At 45.1% G+C, this 16,234-nt stretch overlaps 1 protein-coding gene across 1 annotated transcript in view; it reads right to left on the reverse strand.

The window, feature by feature from the left end:
• The window catches only part of LOC146205351 (neural cell adhesion molecule 1-like), a 289,648-nt gene that overhangs the window by 164,122 nt on the left and 109,292 nt on the right, over window positions 1–16,234 (reverse strand). The window contains exon 6 of the mRNA XM_084606946.1: window positions 13,613–13,921. Coding sequence (XP_084463072.1) covers window positions 13,613–13,921 — 309 coding nt within the window. The remainder of the gene's footprint in view (window positions 1–13,612; window positions 13,922–16,234) is intronic.

The raw sequence follows: 16,234 nt of genomic DNA on the forward strand, positions 1-16,234 counted from the left end.
ACATGCATACGAAACGACCTTCCAAAATACGCTTGAGCAGAAATAGCAATCGTTGCTGCTGGAGCGCTTTTTGGGCAGGCTGCTGCAATGTTAAAGAGAAAGCAAGGGCAGACAGTCCTGCCAGATGTCACTGAACGATACGCTTGAAGAAGTACGCGAAAGCACGCACAAACAGAAACGGGTACTTTATTGTAGGCTTACGTTAGAATCGTATTTTTGCTCACACTAAGATAAACGTTCGTTCTGCAGCCCCAACATGGACAAGTTGGCATATGCGTAGGATTCGGGGCCGATCCGTGTTGTTACACATTTCATGCTGAACTGCCCATGATAGGCATCTAACTGCTTTGTTTTAGCGCTGGCACTATGTATATATAGATCCTGTGTCGCCCAAAGTCCGAAACAAAGTCCAGATGGAACAATAAATTGCAGGAACAGGTCAAAGATGTTCGAATTTATGCCAGAATTTATGAGGGAGCATCTTTTAACCGAAGGAAAGTAAGTGAATCGAAAAGAAATTTGGGTTAATTGGAATGGGAGTGCTAATCGAACCCAGCACCTTCGAATCGCGAGGTGCGCTCAGGCTACCCATAAGCCCCAGAGGCTCGTCTCATTGCTTCAAGCTGAACAAAGGTGGTCGTCAATGTGCAATGCAAATGGGACCCGATAACGCAATCGCGTTGTACTTTTAAAGGCGAAGCTTAAGCGTCACCCAAGTCCTTTGCGTCACGTATGCATCGACTTGTCTGCAATCACAAGCAAGTTGTAACTAAGTTACAAGGCACATTTTTTTTGACGGCGTGATGATAACACAGGAAACTTTGGCTAATAGAGGTAAAACTTTTCCCCCTCTTACTACTTTCAAAAATGCTGCTGAGGTTATGTATTCCAGTCATAAAACAGACACCAAAAACAGGAGAATCTTGAAGCTCTGTTGTAGCACATCTGCCGAGTGCCAACCGCTTCCTGTGCGCAAACGCGGCACAGGTAAGCTATCGCGTCTCTGTTCAAGTATTCTATAATTAAAGAGTACCCGGACGGCTGCATGCAAAAACGCCCGTGTGCTGTGCGTGCGATGCCAGCGCTCGTCAAAGAGCTCCCATGGGGTCAAACTTGATCCGGGGCCCTCCAATTTGGCTCCCTCCATAACCAGTGCACAGCTTTGAGGCGTTATGTCCCAATATCGATACCCAGGAACTTGTGCGCGGTGTACCCATCAGTCGTACCTCATGCACCGACAAATTCCTCACTATTTTGCAGGTGCAACCCCAATACAATCAAAGCTTTGAAATCACGCCTTTACTATCTCCTCCTTCCCCCCCTCCCCCTTCACATCCTCAAAAAAAAAATGCAGTGCACAGTTTTTTATTGAATAATTATTTCATAAAAGTGGCCCTTCCGAATTCTTTGCCGACGTGACATACATTGGTTTCTCTGCGGCAGTCAGCTTTTCAGACCTCGGCAGGTATTATTGCTCGCCGAATTGCACCAGGACAAGAGCGACGCAAACCAACTTTGGTGCACTAACAGCGATTTGGATTTTGATGTCTTAGCCTGATCATAGATCTAAGCGCCGTTCTAGTGCCCGGTACTACGTAAATGAGACGGCGTTTCAGGTTCCTTACGCGTTTAGTGTAACACTGGGGAACTCGAACAGAGGTCTGAGACTTTTGGTACTCAGTCGCAGATGCGTTCTGTTATCAGTAGAGAAGGATCTGCATTTGCATTGCCACCCTGGTCGAGCCGCGAAGGCTTTACTATGCAAAGCTCGCAAATGTCGCCATTTCAAGTTGCATTTTCTAAACCGAATTTCTTTAGTTATTTATTGCATTTTGTTACCTTTCTGTTGTTGTTTTCTTGTGTTGTTTGGCGATTTCAGTTTCTAGATCGTGCGTTATCCACCATCGTTGCTTGAATTCGTTTCGTTCTGTAACGACCATAGGAATTTTCGAGCTTCTTTCTTAGCTTTTAGCTTGTGGCCTCTTTTAAATAATCCATGTACAATTCAGAATAAACACTATTCCTTTTGCTGCTAGTTTAGACCATATACGAAGCAAAGGGAATGAATAGGAATAAGCAGCCTATCACAACTTCATTTTGCTTCAGTAACTTAGAACCTACCTATTATACGTTAACGTCTTCCGACAATGCAAATAATAAAGTACATATATTTCTGTATCTAATTTTTTTTTAAGACCGCGTGCTTTAAATTTGATATTGCACTCTTATAAGGAATCTAGTGGAGGAATTTTTCGTGTTCATATATTATTTACAGACAAGTTGTTTGTGCCGTCTTGCAGATGCTCGGTCGATCTCCGGAGTCAGGATGCGCGACGAGAAGCCGCTATGCCTGCCGAACAACAACCACATCAACAAGCGGCGTATGTGATCACGCGTCTCGAACAGAAACCGCTCGTCAGTGATGAGGACGACGCTGCTCCCCCCGTCTTTTCGCGGATAATAGTGGGCGAGCAATCGTGCTTTTCTTCGTGTGGTGAATGCTTGCCTATACGTACTTCTGTGATTCGGAGAACAGGCACTCTGGCGTGGTCAGGTTCTTTATGCGATTGAAATCAGCTATGCCTTTTGTGGTGTGTCGCCTTTTGTGCTTCTTAATCTGCGACCAGGCTCCGCTTGTGTGCGTTTCGCGTAGCAGAACCCAAAGTAATAGAGAGGGTCCAGTGAGACAAGAATAACAAGAAATACGTGACATGCGTCCAATTCACAATAAAGGCCGCGCACTGGCGTTTGTATCTTTACTTCCGGATCTCTATTTTGCAGCGTTTCGGCCTGCTTTGATCACTGTTCATTAGCGGAATAATAACAGGGCGCTTGCCATTGCTTTCTTTTTCCGCTAGCCTCGCGGGGTGCAAGCGCGTGGTAACGCCTGTTCATTTCCGGCCCTGTCTGGGCCCCGTCCATGCTTATCGTGGGCTCATTGCTGCGGCACGTGGAGCGGTCCGATGGCGGAGCAAAGCTGCGGGCGTGGTCGCCGGAACGCTCGATTTGTTCCCGCCTGAACGGGGCCCGGGCGTCGCGCATTTCTCGAGCGCAGTGAAGATCAGAACAAACCGCGAGCTGTTTGTGCGAGCTGTGCGAGCTGTTCGAGCTGTTACAGTCGCGCTGCCCACGTGGTTGCCTCCTGGGAAAGGAAACTCTAGAAACCCGCACGGGTGTGCGCACGTCCGCGCGGTATCGAACGCCGCTTGTTTGTTCCTTCAGATCCAGGAAAGAAATACGCATCCGCGTAGAAATTCGCGGGGGCTCATCGCGTGGAGAAAAAAGGCGGTGAAGTGAAATCTATATTGTATGAAGAGGTATCGATGCGTTATGTAGGTGAAAAATGGTTCACAGTGCCAGGAAAGACCCTGTTATTTCTCGAGGAAAATGGTCTTTTTATCCTACACGAACAGCGTGAGCGCATTTCCCCAGCGCGAAAATTAAGCGCCTGAGTTATCTAGCTCGGTCATCGCGCTTATCTTTCTTTCGTATTCTACTGACTATGCAATGAGCCAATTTGTTAAACCTCATCCTCAGGAATGTGCACGCTAAAAAAGAAGTTGCGTGGCCCTGCAGTGCTCTGGCCAGTTAGAAATTAACTTAGGTCGATATGGGACCTATGTGGCTGCAAGAGCGTACTACGTGGGCTGAAGAACCGCGTCCCTATATTTAGAGTTCTATTCATGGATTTTGGGTATTTTTGTTTTCTCGTTCAAAACGTTGTATCGCGCAAACCTCGAGTGCTGTTAGATAGTTCGCGAGATCTAAGACAAAGAGATGAATGCCGCATCAAAAAAGCTTCATTAGTGCGGTTCACTGAGATTATAATAAACGTTTGTCAATGCAGGCTTAGCATCTTGAACTGGTTTAATGCGCCGGTGGCGACTTTACAGGAAATAAGAGCGGATTTGGAGTGCAAGCAGGCCGGCGGTCCGGTAACGAAAGCCGGTTATTCATGGAAGAGAGCGATATATATACGCTTTGAAGCAGGTGATTTAGTCGTCACGTGTTAGCGGTCCAAGCATTATTAAGATGGCCACAACTCTTCCTTAATGTTGGTTAAATGTACAAGTTTGTCCTGCAAAGGGTATCGACGAGATGCGCAAATCGGGCGAATTCGGGTTTTACCCGAAAACGGACAACCATAATTATATTGATATCTTGAGACTTGAAGCTTCGTTTTCCTTGTAGTCCACATTTTTTTTTTTTTTTTCGTGGGCGACGACGTAGCTGGCAGAATTATTTTCAGCGCGCCAGTCTCCAATGCCAACAGTAATAACCAAGGGATAGCCTTGTTGGAGTGTCAGCCTCGCATTTAGGAGGGGCCAGGTTCGATACCTGGTGCCGCTGGGTGTCCACCTGCTGATAAGCCAGTAAGATGTTTTCGCTGCTTCTATACTTGAACTTTTTTGATGACATCACTAACGAGAGTCTGAAGACGACTTACGAGGCCGGACTTCAGCTTCGTTGGCGATTCAGGCGAAGACCAAACTGATGCTCCAACTAAGGGTATAAGGTAAGCATACTAAGATTTAGCTCATATCAATGGTTATGCGTCAGATCATTGTGTGTACTTGCTGTCTTATCTCTAGGCAGTAAGATTTCAACAACCTACGGTCGTGATCAATAGCCGCCGCGAAAAGCGGATTGAGTTTTCTACGCGACGGGAACGCGACGTGTACCTCGATGAGGGCATTTCCTTAAGAGGAAAAAATTTCTCTCAACCCTTGACTTCTTTCTTCTGTTCCTTTTTTTTTTTTTTTGCAGCTGAGGTCGTTGAAACTATTTGCGCAGAAATGAATAAATAAACACTCATGAGCCCGAACTTCGGAAAGGCCAACCAATGATCACTCGGACGGTTCCTGGAACGAAATCTTCTTCTCCTCCTCCCCTGTGAAGTGTTCAAGCTCATTGGTCTAGTGATATAATAAATAAAGTGAATGTCCTGCGGCTTAAACTGCACTGTAATGTAGACCTCCTTTCTCCACGGATCATGCCACGAAGCTGCTTTATAGCTTTGCTGGCGTTTCAGACTTTGACGACGCTGAAGAGCATAGGAGGGAAAAACAAGAAATGCGCCCCACATATTTTCACAACTAAGGCAGAAGGTCACGTGGCACATGTTGGTATTCTGCAAAGCATTTTTTAACATTTTGTTTTTAGATTCACGCCGTTTTCGACTTTTTGTGCTGCTTTCTTAAGAAAGTTCGCACCGACAGATCATCTTTTGTGTTATGTAGACATAACGTTTAAAAGAAATATCGTATATGCGTGAGCGACCATTTAAATAGGTACATTGTGATAGCAAGATAGTAAAATGCCTCATTAACAACAAAAAAAAAAAAAAAGAAACTCAAAGTGGCCTCGGAGTCTCCCTTTTTTGTTCGGTCCTGAAAGAGTTAATTGCGCGTGTTTGATTGGTTTGTCATGCATATATCACTCTTTAGGAAAAAAAAAAAAAAAACGCCCACACATTATAACGAATTGTTGTCTGATGATGAGAAAAAATAAGCCTAACAAAATTAGCTCTTTTAGCACTTACCTCAATGTAACTTAATGTAACGTGGAAAGCGAACTGCTTTCTGGAGCACGAAAGATTACAGCCTGTTCTGCATTCCAACCGTGTAATGAGCAGCCTTGCGTTCTGCTCGCCCCGACGCAAACTTGCAGAAACAGAAGCCGCCCCGCGAATCTGTCGCGAATATCAGACAGCAAAAGCAAGGTCGGCTTGCCGCTCCTCCAGCAGTTTACTGGCGACTGGGTGGCAAGTATTTCAGCCGTAATTTTGGCGTTGACAGTCCGGCAGCGTATTTCTAGCGGCGCCAAGAACAATAAGAGGTCGGACTATGCCATAGTCTGGCAAGGTTAGATCTCGAAGTCGACCCCGGAACAGCACGGGGAACCCGGTCTGCCGGTTGACTTTATGACAATGAGAAGCCGAGCGCTTAGTCATCTAAATGAAAAAAAAAAAAAAGTGGCGAAGAAATTTAATGCCTTATCTTGCGGATAAAAAGAGACGAAGCTCGCAGCAAGACCAGTCACTGTCGGAATACCGAAAAGTGTGAGGTTTGGCTGAAATTGTCCCAAACATTGATTAGATTATTTCATCGGGATAATAGTACGAATTTTCTCGAGGAAAATCTCTTTGAAATGCAAAACCGATTTTCACACTCACCTTCAACCAAACATCTAGCTGTGTTTATTTATGAAGGAAGCAAAAACGTGCTATGCGGAAAACAAACAAAAAAAAAACTATGTTCGCGCTGCTGCGCTCAGTTATGTTTCAGAAGCCGAGTCCACGTTTGCTGCTAAACACGAACCTTGGCCAAGTTCTAAATGTGCAGTTCCTGCAGCTTCCCGTCATGGACGAAACTAAACGTATATAATGGCGAGCGGCTTTCATTTCGAAGGAAACTGCCACGTTTGCCGAGAGGCGTCCCGGTGGCTGCGCACCATACACGCGGGGTTGCGCTGCAGCGTCGAACACGAGAACATGGCGCTAGCGCAAACGCCGTGCTGGCTGCCAGGTTGACATGCCGAACCCTGCCAAAGGTATCGGTCAGCCTGCTTTCCGCGCATCACGCGGTCCTCATGTCGAAAAAGTGCAGCCTACGCACCCATTGTAGTGCGTGTAGTAGCATGTTCTGCGTTGCGTATTGCAGGCGCACATACAGAAGAACCGAAAGTAGTGAGCGTGATACGAGCAGCTATCACTTAGCCAGTGCCGTGATCTAATGCTGTCCATCTACTGGAGATAACTAACACAGTTGTGGAGCGGCTGCATAGTCTCATATTCCTACGCTGATTTCGTCAAGAACTTGTGCTTTGTTGACGTGTCTGGTTACAGCTCCGGTTACTAGCGATGCAAGTGATCAGGAAGAAAAAGCCTTCCTCGCCTTATGTAATATCGACGAGTTGATCTACCGAGCCAGCATTTCTTGAAAACTTCGTGTGATTTTCAGAAGTGAACATGCGACTGTAGACTATTTATTTGCACCGTAGGAGTTCCGAGGCACTGAGTTGCATATTTGTGGAGCCAGGTACACGTGGAGGAGCCGCGTGAGAATGTGTTGAAAGCCGTAATTAATTTTCTCAACGTCAAAAGACGTGTAATGAGTGGGGAAAACACAGCAAAAAGTTGCAAATAAACGTCGCTTATATTCACAAGCATCAGAAAAGGAATATTACAAAATTATTTTGGTTTGGTTTGGTTAGGGGATGGATGGATGGATGAAATATAGGAGCGTCCCCTTTGAAACGGGGTGGTAGCAGTAGCTATCATGCTCATTTTTCTCCCTATATCTTAATTATTGATTTAGATTGGTTAACTAAACCATCATTCTATTTATTAAATTTTTGGTTCTACATTACTAACATTATGTCACTTCTCTGCTTTTAAGCCACCAATCTTCCGGTCGTTTTTTGCTAGTTTCCACCGCCGGTTTATTCATCCAGCCACTGGTATCTCTAAACCCCAGAGCTTCAGGAACAGTGATTGCGCCTGCATCAACTTCCGGATGGATACCATTACATTCGAGTATAATATGGTCAATTGTTTCACTGGAGTTACTACATACAGCACATGCGTCATCTTCATTGTTAAATTTCTTTTTGTAGCTGCGTGTTCTATGGCACCCTGATCTAGCTTCAAAAAGTAGGGCACTGCCTCTTGAGTTATCAAAGAAAGCTTCCTTCCTGATCTGCCTTTTCCACTTTCGGTATAGTTCCACACTCTGTTCCTTTTCCATCGAATTTATACAATTTTTGCCATCTGTGTTTTCCCCCTGTTGCTTAACGCTCTTTATTTCTTCGTCCTTATGACCAGCATACATACTGGTTAGTTTCCTAGTTCTTTTCTTCCATTGTGAGTCAATGCTTTTTAGGTATAGGTATTTAAATACTTTAGCTGCCCATCTGTTACTGTCCAATTTCCTCAGGCGTTCCTCATATAATATTTTACTCTGAGCTTCCCGTACTTCGAAAGATGCCCAGTCCATATCTCCCTGTACCACCTCATTTGTGGTTTTGCAGTGGGCACCCAGTGCTAATCGTCAGAAGACTCTCTGATTTATTTTTAATGTCGACTGTACCTCTGATTTTAGGCACAAAACCGCATTTCCGAAAGTAAGTCCGGGCACCATAATTCCTTTCTAAATACCCCTCAAAACCTCATACCTGTTGTATTCTCACAATGCCCTATGCTTCATTATCCCGACATTTCTTCACCCTTTTGCCTTAAGTGATTGCCCATGCTTTTCAATGAATGCCAATCCTTCGTTTACCCATACCTCGAGATATTTATATTCTGTTACTCTGGGTATTTCATGGCCTTGTATTTTAAGACCCTCATCAGTTAAGCCGTTGAAAATCATCAGACCCGACTTAACTGCGCTGAAACTGAAGTCTAGAGCGTCCCCTTCGTCTCCGCAGTACTTAACCAGAATCTGCAATTCTTCCAGACTCTCAGCTAGCAGCACAATATCGTCTGCATACATCAAACCGGGGAGGCGCTGCTCTACCGCCTTTCCAACTAATCTATATGACAGGTTAATACCTAGGTTACTGTCTTGTATCCTCAGTTCCAGGTTTATCATATAAAGCATGAACAGCACCGGTGATAGAGGACAGCCTTGTCTTAATCCTTTGCATACTTTGACATCTTCCGTACTTCTTATCCCTTCCTACGTAATTTCTACTTTGTTATCCCGGTATATTTCCTGTAGGAACTCTATTATCTCATAACCGATACCTTCTTCTTTTAATATGTTCCACAGGAGTTCCCTGCTTACGTTGTCGTACGCCCCGTTTATGTCCAGGAAGGCCAAATACAAAGGTCTATTTTCCACTCTAGATATTTCGATGTATTGGGTAAACACGAACAGACTATCATCTAAGCGCCTACCATTTCTAAAGCCGTTCTGAAGTTCTCCGAGTATCTTGTTACATTCTACCCATGCTTGCACCTTTAATTTCGCCGCCTGCATGGCTAACCTGTACATAACAGATGTTATGGTGATCTGCCTGTAGGTATTTATGTGCATCCTGTCTCCTTTCCCTTTATAAATCAAATTCATTTTACTCTGCCGCCAGCTGTCCGGAATTTGCTTATTCGTTATGACTGTTTCCAGAGCTTTTAACAACGAGCTTTTAAAGTCCCAAAGCGACTCAGGCTATATGAGAGATGCCGTAATGGAGGACTCTGGAAATTTCGACCAAATGGGGTTCTTTAACTTGCGCTAACATCGCACAGCACACGGGCGCCTTGCTTTTCGCCTCTATCGAAAAGTTGCCGCTGAGGCCGGGTTCGAACCCGGGTACTCCGGCACAGTAGTCGGGCGTCCTAACCACTGTGCCACCTCGGCGGGCTGAATTATTTTGTATCTTCATGGTGTCACACTGAGCAAATATAACAATTCTAACTCAAGTGTAACAAGTTCAAATTTTATGACATCAAAATGTTCAAATTTTAATTTTCTTCCCCGAACCCTGGGAGCGGGGCAACATGAGACGCCTTTCCAAAGTGGGAATATTATTCAACCTTGCAATTTATATGAAGTATGCTCCATGAGCACCGACATTAACCTTGTAAGCGTATACTCGTATTACAATCCCTCTATCTAGAGTGAAGCAGTAACTGTTTTCTTTGAAGACCTGCTCCAGATAGGACGGCTATGCAGTAAATGTGTGGATGTTCTCAGTCTGCGCGATTGTTTTTAATTTCTTGTTTTTTTTTTGCAAGTTGTTTCCATTTTTGTTTCACAGAGATTGCTATTTCGCTTTGATTTTGGTCAAATGGACCTGAAAATTGGTTCGATTTTTAGTACATGGACCCGCGCCTTTGAACGCAATCGTATATAGACCAGACTGAATACAGCTCGCCATGTTGTTGTACAAGTGGACGTTCTCGTCGGCCGGAAAGAGTGCTCCGCCTGGATCGCTAATAAATTTTATGCAGTTTCTGCCGTTCGCGCTATTTCATTTTCCTCACTGTTATGTAGTAGGCGTCCTTGGGGATATCAAACGCTTGATAGGATCGCCGCTGTACGCTGCTCTCGAGAGTTTTTTTTTTATGTTGTCTTAGCGAACGTTCTCAATCAATATGTTTGTTTTGTACGTTCGGACGATCTAAAAGAACGATAATACAAGTGCAGCACTATGGAGCAAACAGTGAAACTATTATCTTTCCTCTAAGCCCCGCAGAGCACTGCAGAGCACGATTTCTCCTTTTGGTCGAATGTTGAGTGCGCTAAAATAATTCGCTCTCAACTACTCGAGCAGCTAGCTCCACATAAGATAAGACCAATATTCAGCAGTAATAGTCAACAATTTATATTGATCCAAAGCGCTCGGTAGGTTGAGCTATGCAAGAATTCTGGAAAATTGGAGTGCAGAATTCGCGCCTTTTTGATAACTTTCCTGTTCACTAAGGTTCATTTCGCAATTTTTTCTTAAGTAGAAAACACGCTTAAAAGGTACAGGGAGCTAAGCAGCAAATATCGCCTTTTGCTCCATGTTGCTCTTTGCGACACTCTCCCGACAGTGATAAGGCTGCTTAAAACAGGAAGTCCGTATCTCGAAAGGCGATGCATAGAATTTATCGTTTTTGTTAAACCACAGAAGTTCAGAATCGACTACGAGCTTTGTGGACGAATCCGTAATGCATGTTGCTGATTTCAGGTGTTTCTTCCCTCTGAAGTGCAGGAAAGCGGAAGATGAAAGAGCGTCATTGTTCTGCCGCTCTGAAACGTACAAGAGCGAAAACAGGCACCGATAATCAAAATGTAGAAAAAAGCGCTTGGCGTGGTGTTTGCCGCATTCGCACATTTGTCTCACAAAAAGTCTGAAACTGGAAGTGTGAATGTGCCATTAAAGCGGGTACGAATTCAGTGAGCATTTCGGATGCTGCGGTAACGTTGTACTGATCGTAATGGGCACGCTGGTCCCTGGCTTAAGGCAAAGAGCTCGCATTTGAAAATACGTAACGACACTACGGCCGGGGACAAGAAGGCTACGAAAGTGGCGCTAGCGTAAATGTCCACTTCGCAAAGTGGCACTCCTTTCCTGTGCACTCCCTTTTGCCCTCACGGGGAATTTCAAGTTGCACATCCCCACTTATAAAATCTGAGCGTTACACGCAATCCTGAGCTTGAATATCAAACCTGTTCCGGTCGACAGGCACGTTATTCTCATCCCCAAAACTGTGGCCGTTGAAGTCTGTTTACAGACGCGTTTTGCACTGTTGAGGTGAGAGCAGTGCGGCAAAGTGCGTTATTCTACACACCAGTACGCGACGCCAAGCCACACATTCTTCTGGCATGACAGCTACCACGATCGCGGCCTCTGAGGCGCTCACAGCGTGATCCAGGTGGAGCTCGATGCGAGAGTGGCGCCGACGTGAGTATAGCATTAAAGCCATTCCGGTCGAGAGCGCGCCAGTGCGGAATCCCAGGGGTCGCAAAGATGTCCCCCGCACTCCAGCCACACCGCGAGGTGCGACCACGATCAAGGCTTTTTCCGCCGACTGCCGCCGTCTTTTCCCCTTCGCTGCCCATCATTGGCGCGGCTCTTTCGCACTGGTTTACGCAGGGGAAATACGTGCTACGTTGGCGACAGGCGCTCCCTCCCATGGGCGACTAGCTTGGCGGGTTCTCTCATCTAGAAAGATGGCCGTCTTCGTAACCCTCAATAATGCGGGTGCCGCACTGTGCTCCGCTGCTGGCACAAGGCGAATGTGACGACTCTCCGGCCCAAGCGGGGTAACGGGGTTCATGCAGACGGCCGGGTCTTTGAGGCAGTGACTTTTGTTGTCCGATGATGCACTCGATGTAGTCACAAAAACTACATTTTAGCATTAATCTTTTTGGAATATCATGAAGACCTTTTCGTGCGTAAAAGCACCATAGTTCTCTGGTCTACCAACTTGGGACGCTGCAGGCGCACGCAAAGCAACCTTGAATATGTCGGACTTGTCTCCATATTCCAGAGAATAATATTTTCATCAGTCTGGTAGTATACATTTACGAGCAGTACACGGAGAGAAGAGGAAAACAACCGCTGGGAGAACAAGCTGGTGTATCCGCGCTCCCTCCTGTTGATTTCTTCCTTATCGGCTGTCCTTACGCGCAGCTTTTTCATCCTTCCAATTTTCCTGCTTTGATAACTGATGTAGCCTAGACTCTTTTTTTGTGTGTAATATCTTCATGTGACCGCTATTTTATGAAGCAACGGCTTTCATACTGGGAAGAGTCCAACGCCGCATGTGAGCTTGTTCTTCGTACAGTGCAGAAAACGTCACTGCGCATGTCTCCTCCTAAACAGCGCGCTTTCATACTTTCAGCGCCAGCAGCGACATGTATAGTATTAAAACATAGGCGCATAATTGTGTTGTGATGCTGAATGCACACGGTACAGCTGCCATTTACAAATTATTGCAAACGTTAAAAATATTCTCTTCAGAATAGTAAAAGAACGGAAGGCCCAGCGTGCCACACTGACTAGCGACTGCGGACGTATTCAGTTCAAACAGCAGCAACCATTGGAACGTGTGTAAAGTATACTTCCCAAAAAAGAAACCTTCAGGACACAGATAAAAGCAAATCAGGGGAATCAATAGAAATCATATTTGTCGGTGTCTATTTGGACACAAGGAATAAAACAGTACATACACGCCCAGGACAGACGCTAGGATCTAGCGTTTGTCCTGTGCGAATGTGTGCTCCCTTGTGTCCTTGTGTCCAAATGAGCGCCAGCCAATATGATTTCAAGTGCTTTCCAACAAGCCCAAGTTCTGTCTTAATAAGAATCAAGGGAGCAGGCAGAAAGCCTCTTGATAGTAAATAATGGTGTGTCAGGCCTTTGTTTAAAAATTACAATGCTAAGGATCCGCAAAGAGTAAAAAAGTATATATTATCCAGTTATTATATGGAAGCAAGAGCTCACTTCTTGCTGTGTTACAAGAACGACAAGCCTACGAGTTCACCGGTTAACACATGCATGGGCCCCGTGTCCACATCCTAAGAGATTCCAAATTATACATTATAAACGTGCCCTGTTTTTTCGTTATACAGGAAGTTTTCCAAGATATTCTCACCGGCTGCGCAAAACCGTTCTTGGCAAGCACTTAGGGATTATTTCAAATAAAGCAGTGCTACGAGAAAAAAAAAAAAAGAAAACATTTATATTTTATTGAAAAATAGAATGCAGCGCTGTTGAATCTGGCTCCTTTAAATTTTGTTTTTTGCAGATTCGCTAAAAACGTTACTGCATGGTTGGCTGCACTACAGGCCGCCACGCTGTTGCAGTGTCTTTCCAGAGATTCTTCGAATTTTCCTTGCTCCTTTTTTTCTAATATTTTTTTTTTTCAGAATATTTAGTTGCAGACTTGAATTTCCTTCGATTATCGCTGACAAGTTTTCTTTTGCATAAAATCTCTATACGGCTTCCACATCCTTCTATTGAAAGCGCCTTGAGCCGAGTTTGCTAGCTTCTCTTCACCCGTCTCCGGGAGCGAAAAACCTTTTCCGTGGTGTCCCTCGCTCAGAGGTGCGCCGCCATTTTATATCTCCAGCATTGCGAACTATTGATTAGCCAAAAGATGAAAGGCTGTACTCACGCAGCACTTTGAGACGAAGCGAGTTGCTCGTAGTGGTGCCCTCAGTGTTGGTGGCGCTGCAGGCGTAGCGACCGGAGAAGCTGCGCCGGGCCTTTTGCAGCGCCAGAAAGCGGCCGGAGATGACAACATCGGGGAGCGTGGAGCCATTTAGCGTCCTGGTGGCAAAGTCCTCGACTCCGTCCTTGGACCAGTGCACCTCAGCAGACGGTGGGTTGGCGTTCACGACGCATTCCAGGTACACGTCTCCGCCCTCCTGTATCTCGAGCTCGCGAAATGGCTGACCAAGCCGCAGCGTCACGTTAGGTTTATCTGCAAAACGAAATGGTGCGGGCGCAGCGAATTGACTGCACGGCTTTTACATACAATGACAACAGGTCACAGCTAAAAGCACCGACCACCCTCCATCCCATCGAGTCGAGTCATACGCAACCTAACCTAAAATAACAGAGCGACGACCAAATATTACAATTGACTTCGTGTGGTTATAGTCGCGAGAACACGAACCCCTAACAATATGAGGCAGTGAGAGGAGACGCTAATTTTATGCACTCTCATGCCGTCATTTTTCTTATTATTGGTCTATATTTTCTTGCGACTCCATAGTGCCACCGGTGGTCGTGCGTTATCGTTTCATCATTTGAGGTTAGGTTGTCCATGACTGTACAGATAAACACACCCGAAAACGAAGATGAGCACTCTCTTCCGCATGCTGGTATAACAAATTTTGTTCCAAAAAGAGGTTTTTTAGTTTCCAACATGTGAGCTACGTAAGCGACGCAATTTTACCCAGTATTTTATTAGCTCTGAGTGAACGAATATGATAACAGCGTGGCAATGTCATGAATACTGAGCCGTTATACATAAAACAAGGCTATACGTATCATGATATAACAGCTTCTCTCGAGCACAGTAATAGCACGTTTGTTTTTGCAAGCACAGCTTTTCCCCGTAGAAATAGTGAAGCAGTTGATAGACACTGTATCTTTATTTCGCACAATCTCTCATTGGCTGAAAAAATCAAAGGCTTTAATGTGGACACCAGTTCGCCAATGAGTAAAGAAACAAACAAACAAAATAAGCTTTTGCAGCCGTGAAAAAAGCGTAAGGCTAATTTCATATAATTATTTTCTTCCGGTAAGATCCAATTTCATGGCTCTTTACGAGTATCGTGACGTTTTCCCGACACATTGCTGAGAAAATTGGATTGAAATGTCTTCTCTCCGCGCAATTCAAACTCTAGAGCATAAAGGAGTTTGTCGTCACAGCTTGAAGGTGAATGACGGTGGGGTCTAGGTGCAGAATTTGGATAGCAAAAGCTGTCTTGAAGAACCACAGTTCGCTGGTGAAGTCTGCTGATGGTAGCGGCACCTGTATGTAATTATTTATACCTTTTTTAAAAGCTCTATTTTCAGTGAAAGAAAGGCCTCTGCCGTTATAAGGCGCTAATGTGTCGATACATGCACATTTCAGTTGGTCCACACTGTGCCTTTGAATGAAGAAATAGGTGCTTTAGTTGCTGAAAGGCATACACGTACTGCTACCGAAATATATCTTTTACGCTACAGCGTTAAGCTCCCATTAAGCAGAAAAGTCGGAGTAGTTAACGTCGTGTCGAGGAATTCAGGATCGGTTGAAAGGATTGTGACGTGCTGTTTAACTGAAACTGATTAAAACATCATATAAATTGCGATAAAGCTGCGAGGTTTCAGCAAGACTCGAACGTCAGCACTGCATGTAAGAATATAAAGTAAATTAATAGCGCTGCATGATAATAAAATTGGAGTGAGATAGGAAACGTCAGGCACGCTACTCCCCCAGGCCATCAAGACAGAACCATTCGAATTGATTAATGGGAGACCTTGTGAGTCTTATGGTAAAAAAAGATGAGTAAAAATAACGAAACAGTGCCGTGTCTGCAAAGTGATATGCAAAGAGAAGCCCGGACCCATGAAGGGAGCCATTTAACGCTATCGCTTCATACCCTTAAGGCGGAGCTGAATTAAGTGTCCCAGGCTTAAATTTGATTTCATTTTTTTTCCACTTTGAAGACAGCAGGGGGAAATGGGCACACTTCTAGTGTGCCTGCAACCGTACGTTTATTAATTTTGCAGGGCAACATGTCCCTCCGAATGCACTCTAAAGTGCACCGAAACATATCCAAGTTCGTGAGATACCCACCGCAGGAACAACCGTTTCGCAGCACGGATACAGGCCGCGATGACCTACGTTTCAATGAAGGAGAAATGCGAGAAAAGTCCTGCGCTGAGACTGCGTTTCGCGATGCACAACTGCCGGTAGACAAAATTTGTCCAACGGCCTCCACACTACGAAGCGCCTCACAAGCAACGGTGCTGCTTTGTTAGGTAAAACCCCTTACTTCGCCCCAGGGTCGAGCAATTCTAGGTCGTCTAATATTAAAGCTCAGTGGCTTTAGCGCCGCCCAGAATAAAAAAAAATCTCAAATTTGTGGGACTTGGGGCCGCCGCACACGCTGCATGCTCTTAACAATTGATACAAGCTCCTACTTGCGTGACTGCACGACTTGCGCACAACTGTTTCGTAAGGGGCACGCTGCGACAAGCTTAGATACGCTTTCTCAGAGAGCTTCCCATTTAAAAACCC

The sequence above is a fragment of the Amblyomma maculatum genome, chromosome 1 (assembly GCF_055883805.1).
Source record: "Amblyomma maculatum isolate TAMU_Amacu chromosome 1, ASM5588380v1, whole genome shotgun sequence".
In the NCBI taxonomy this organism is placed as follows: Eukaryota; Metazoa; Arthropoda; class Arachnida; order Ixodida; family Ixodidae; genus Amblyomma; species Amblyomma maculatum.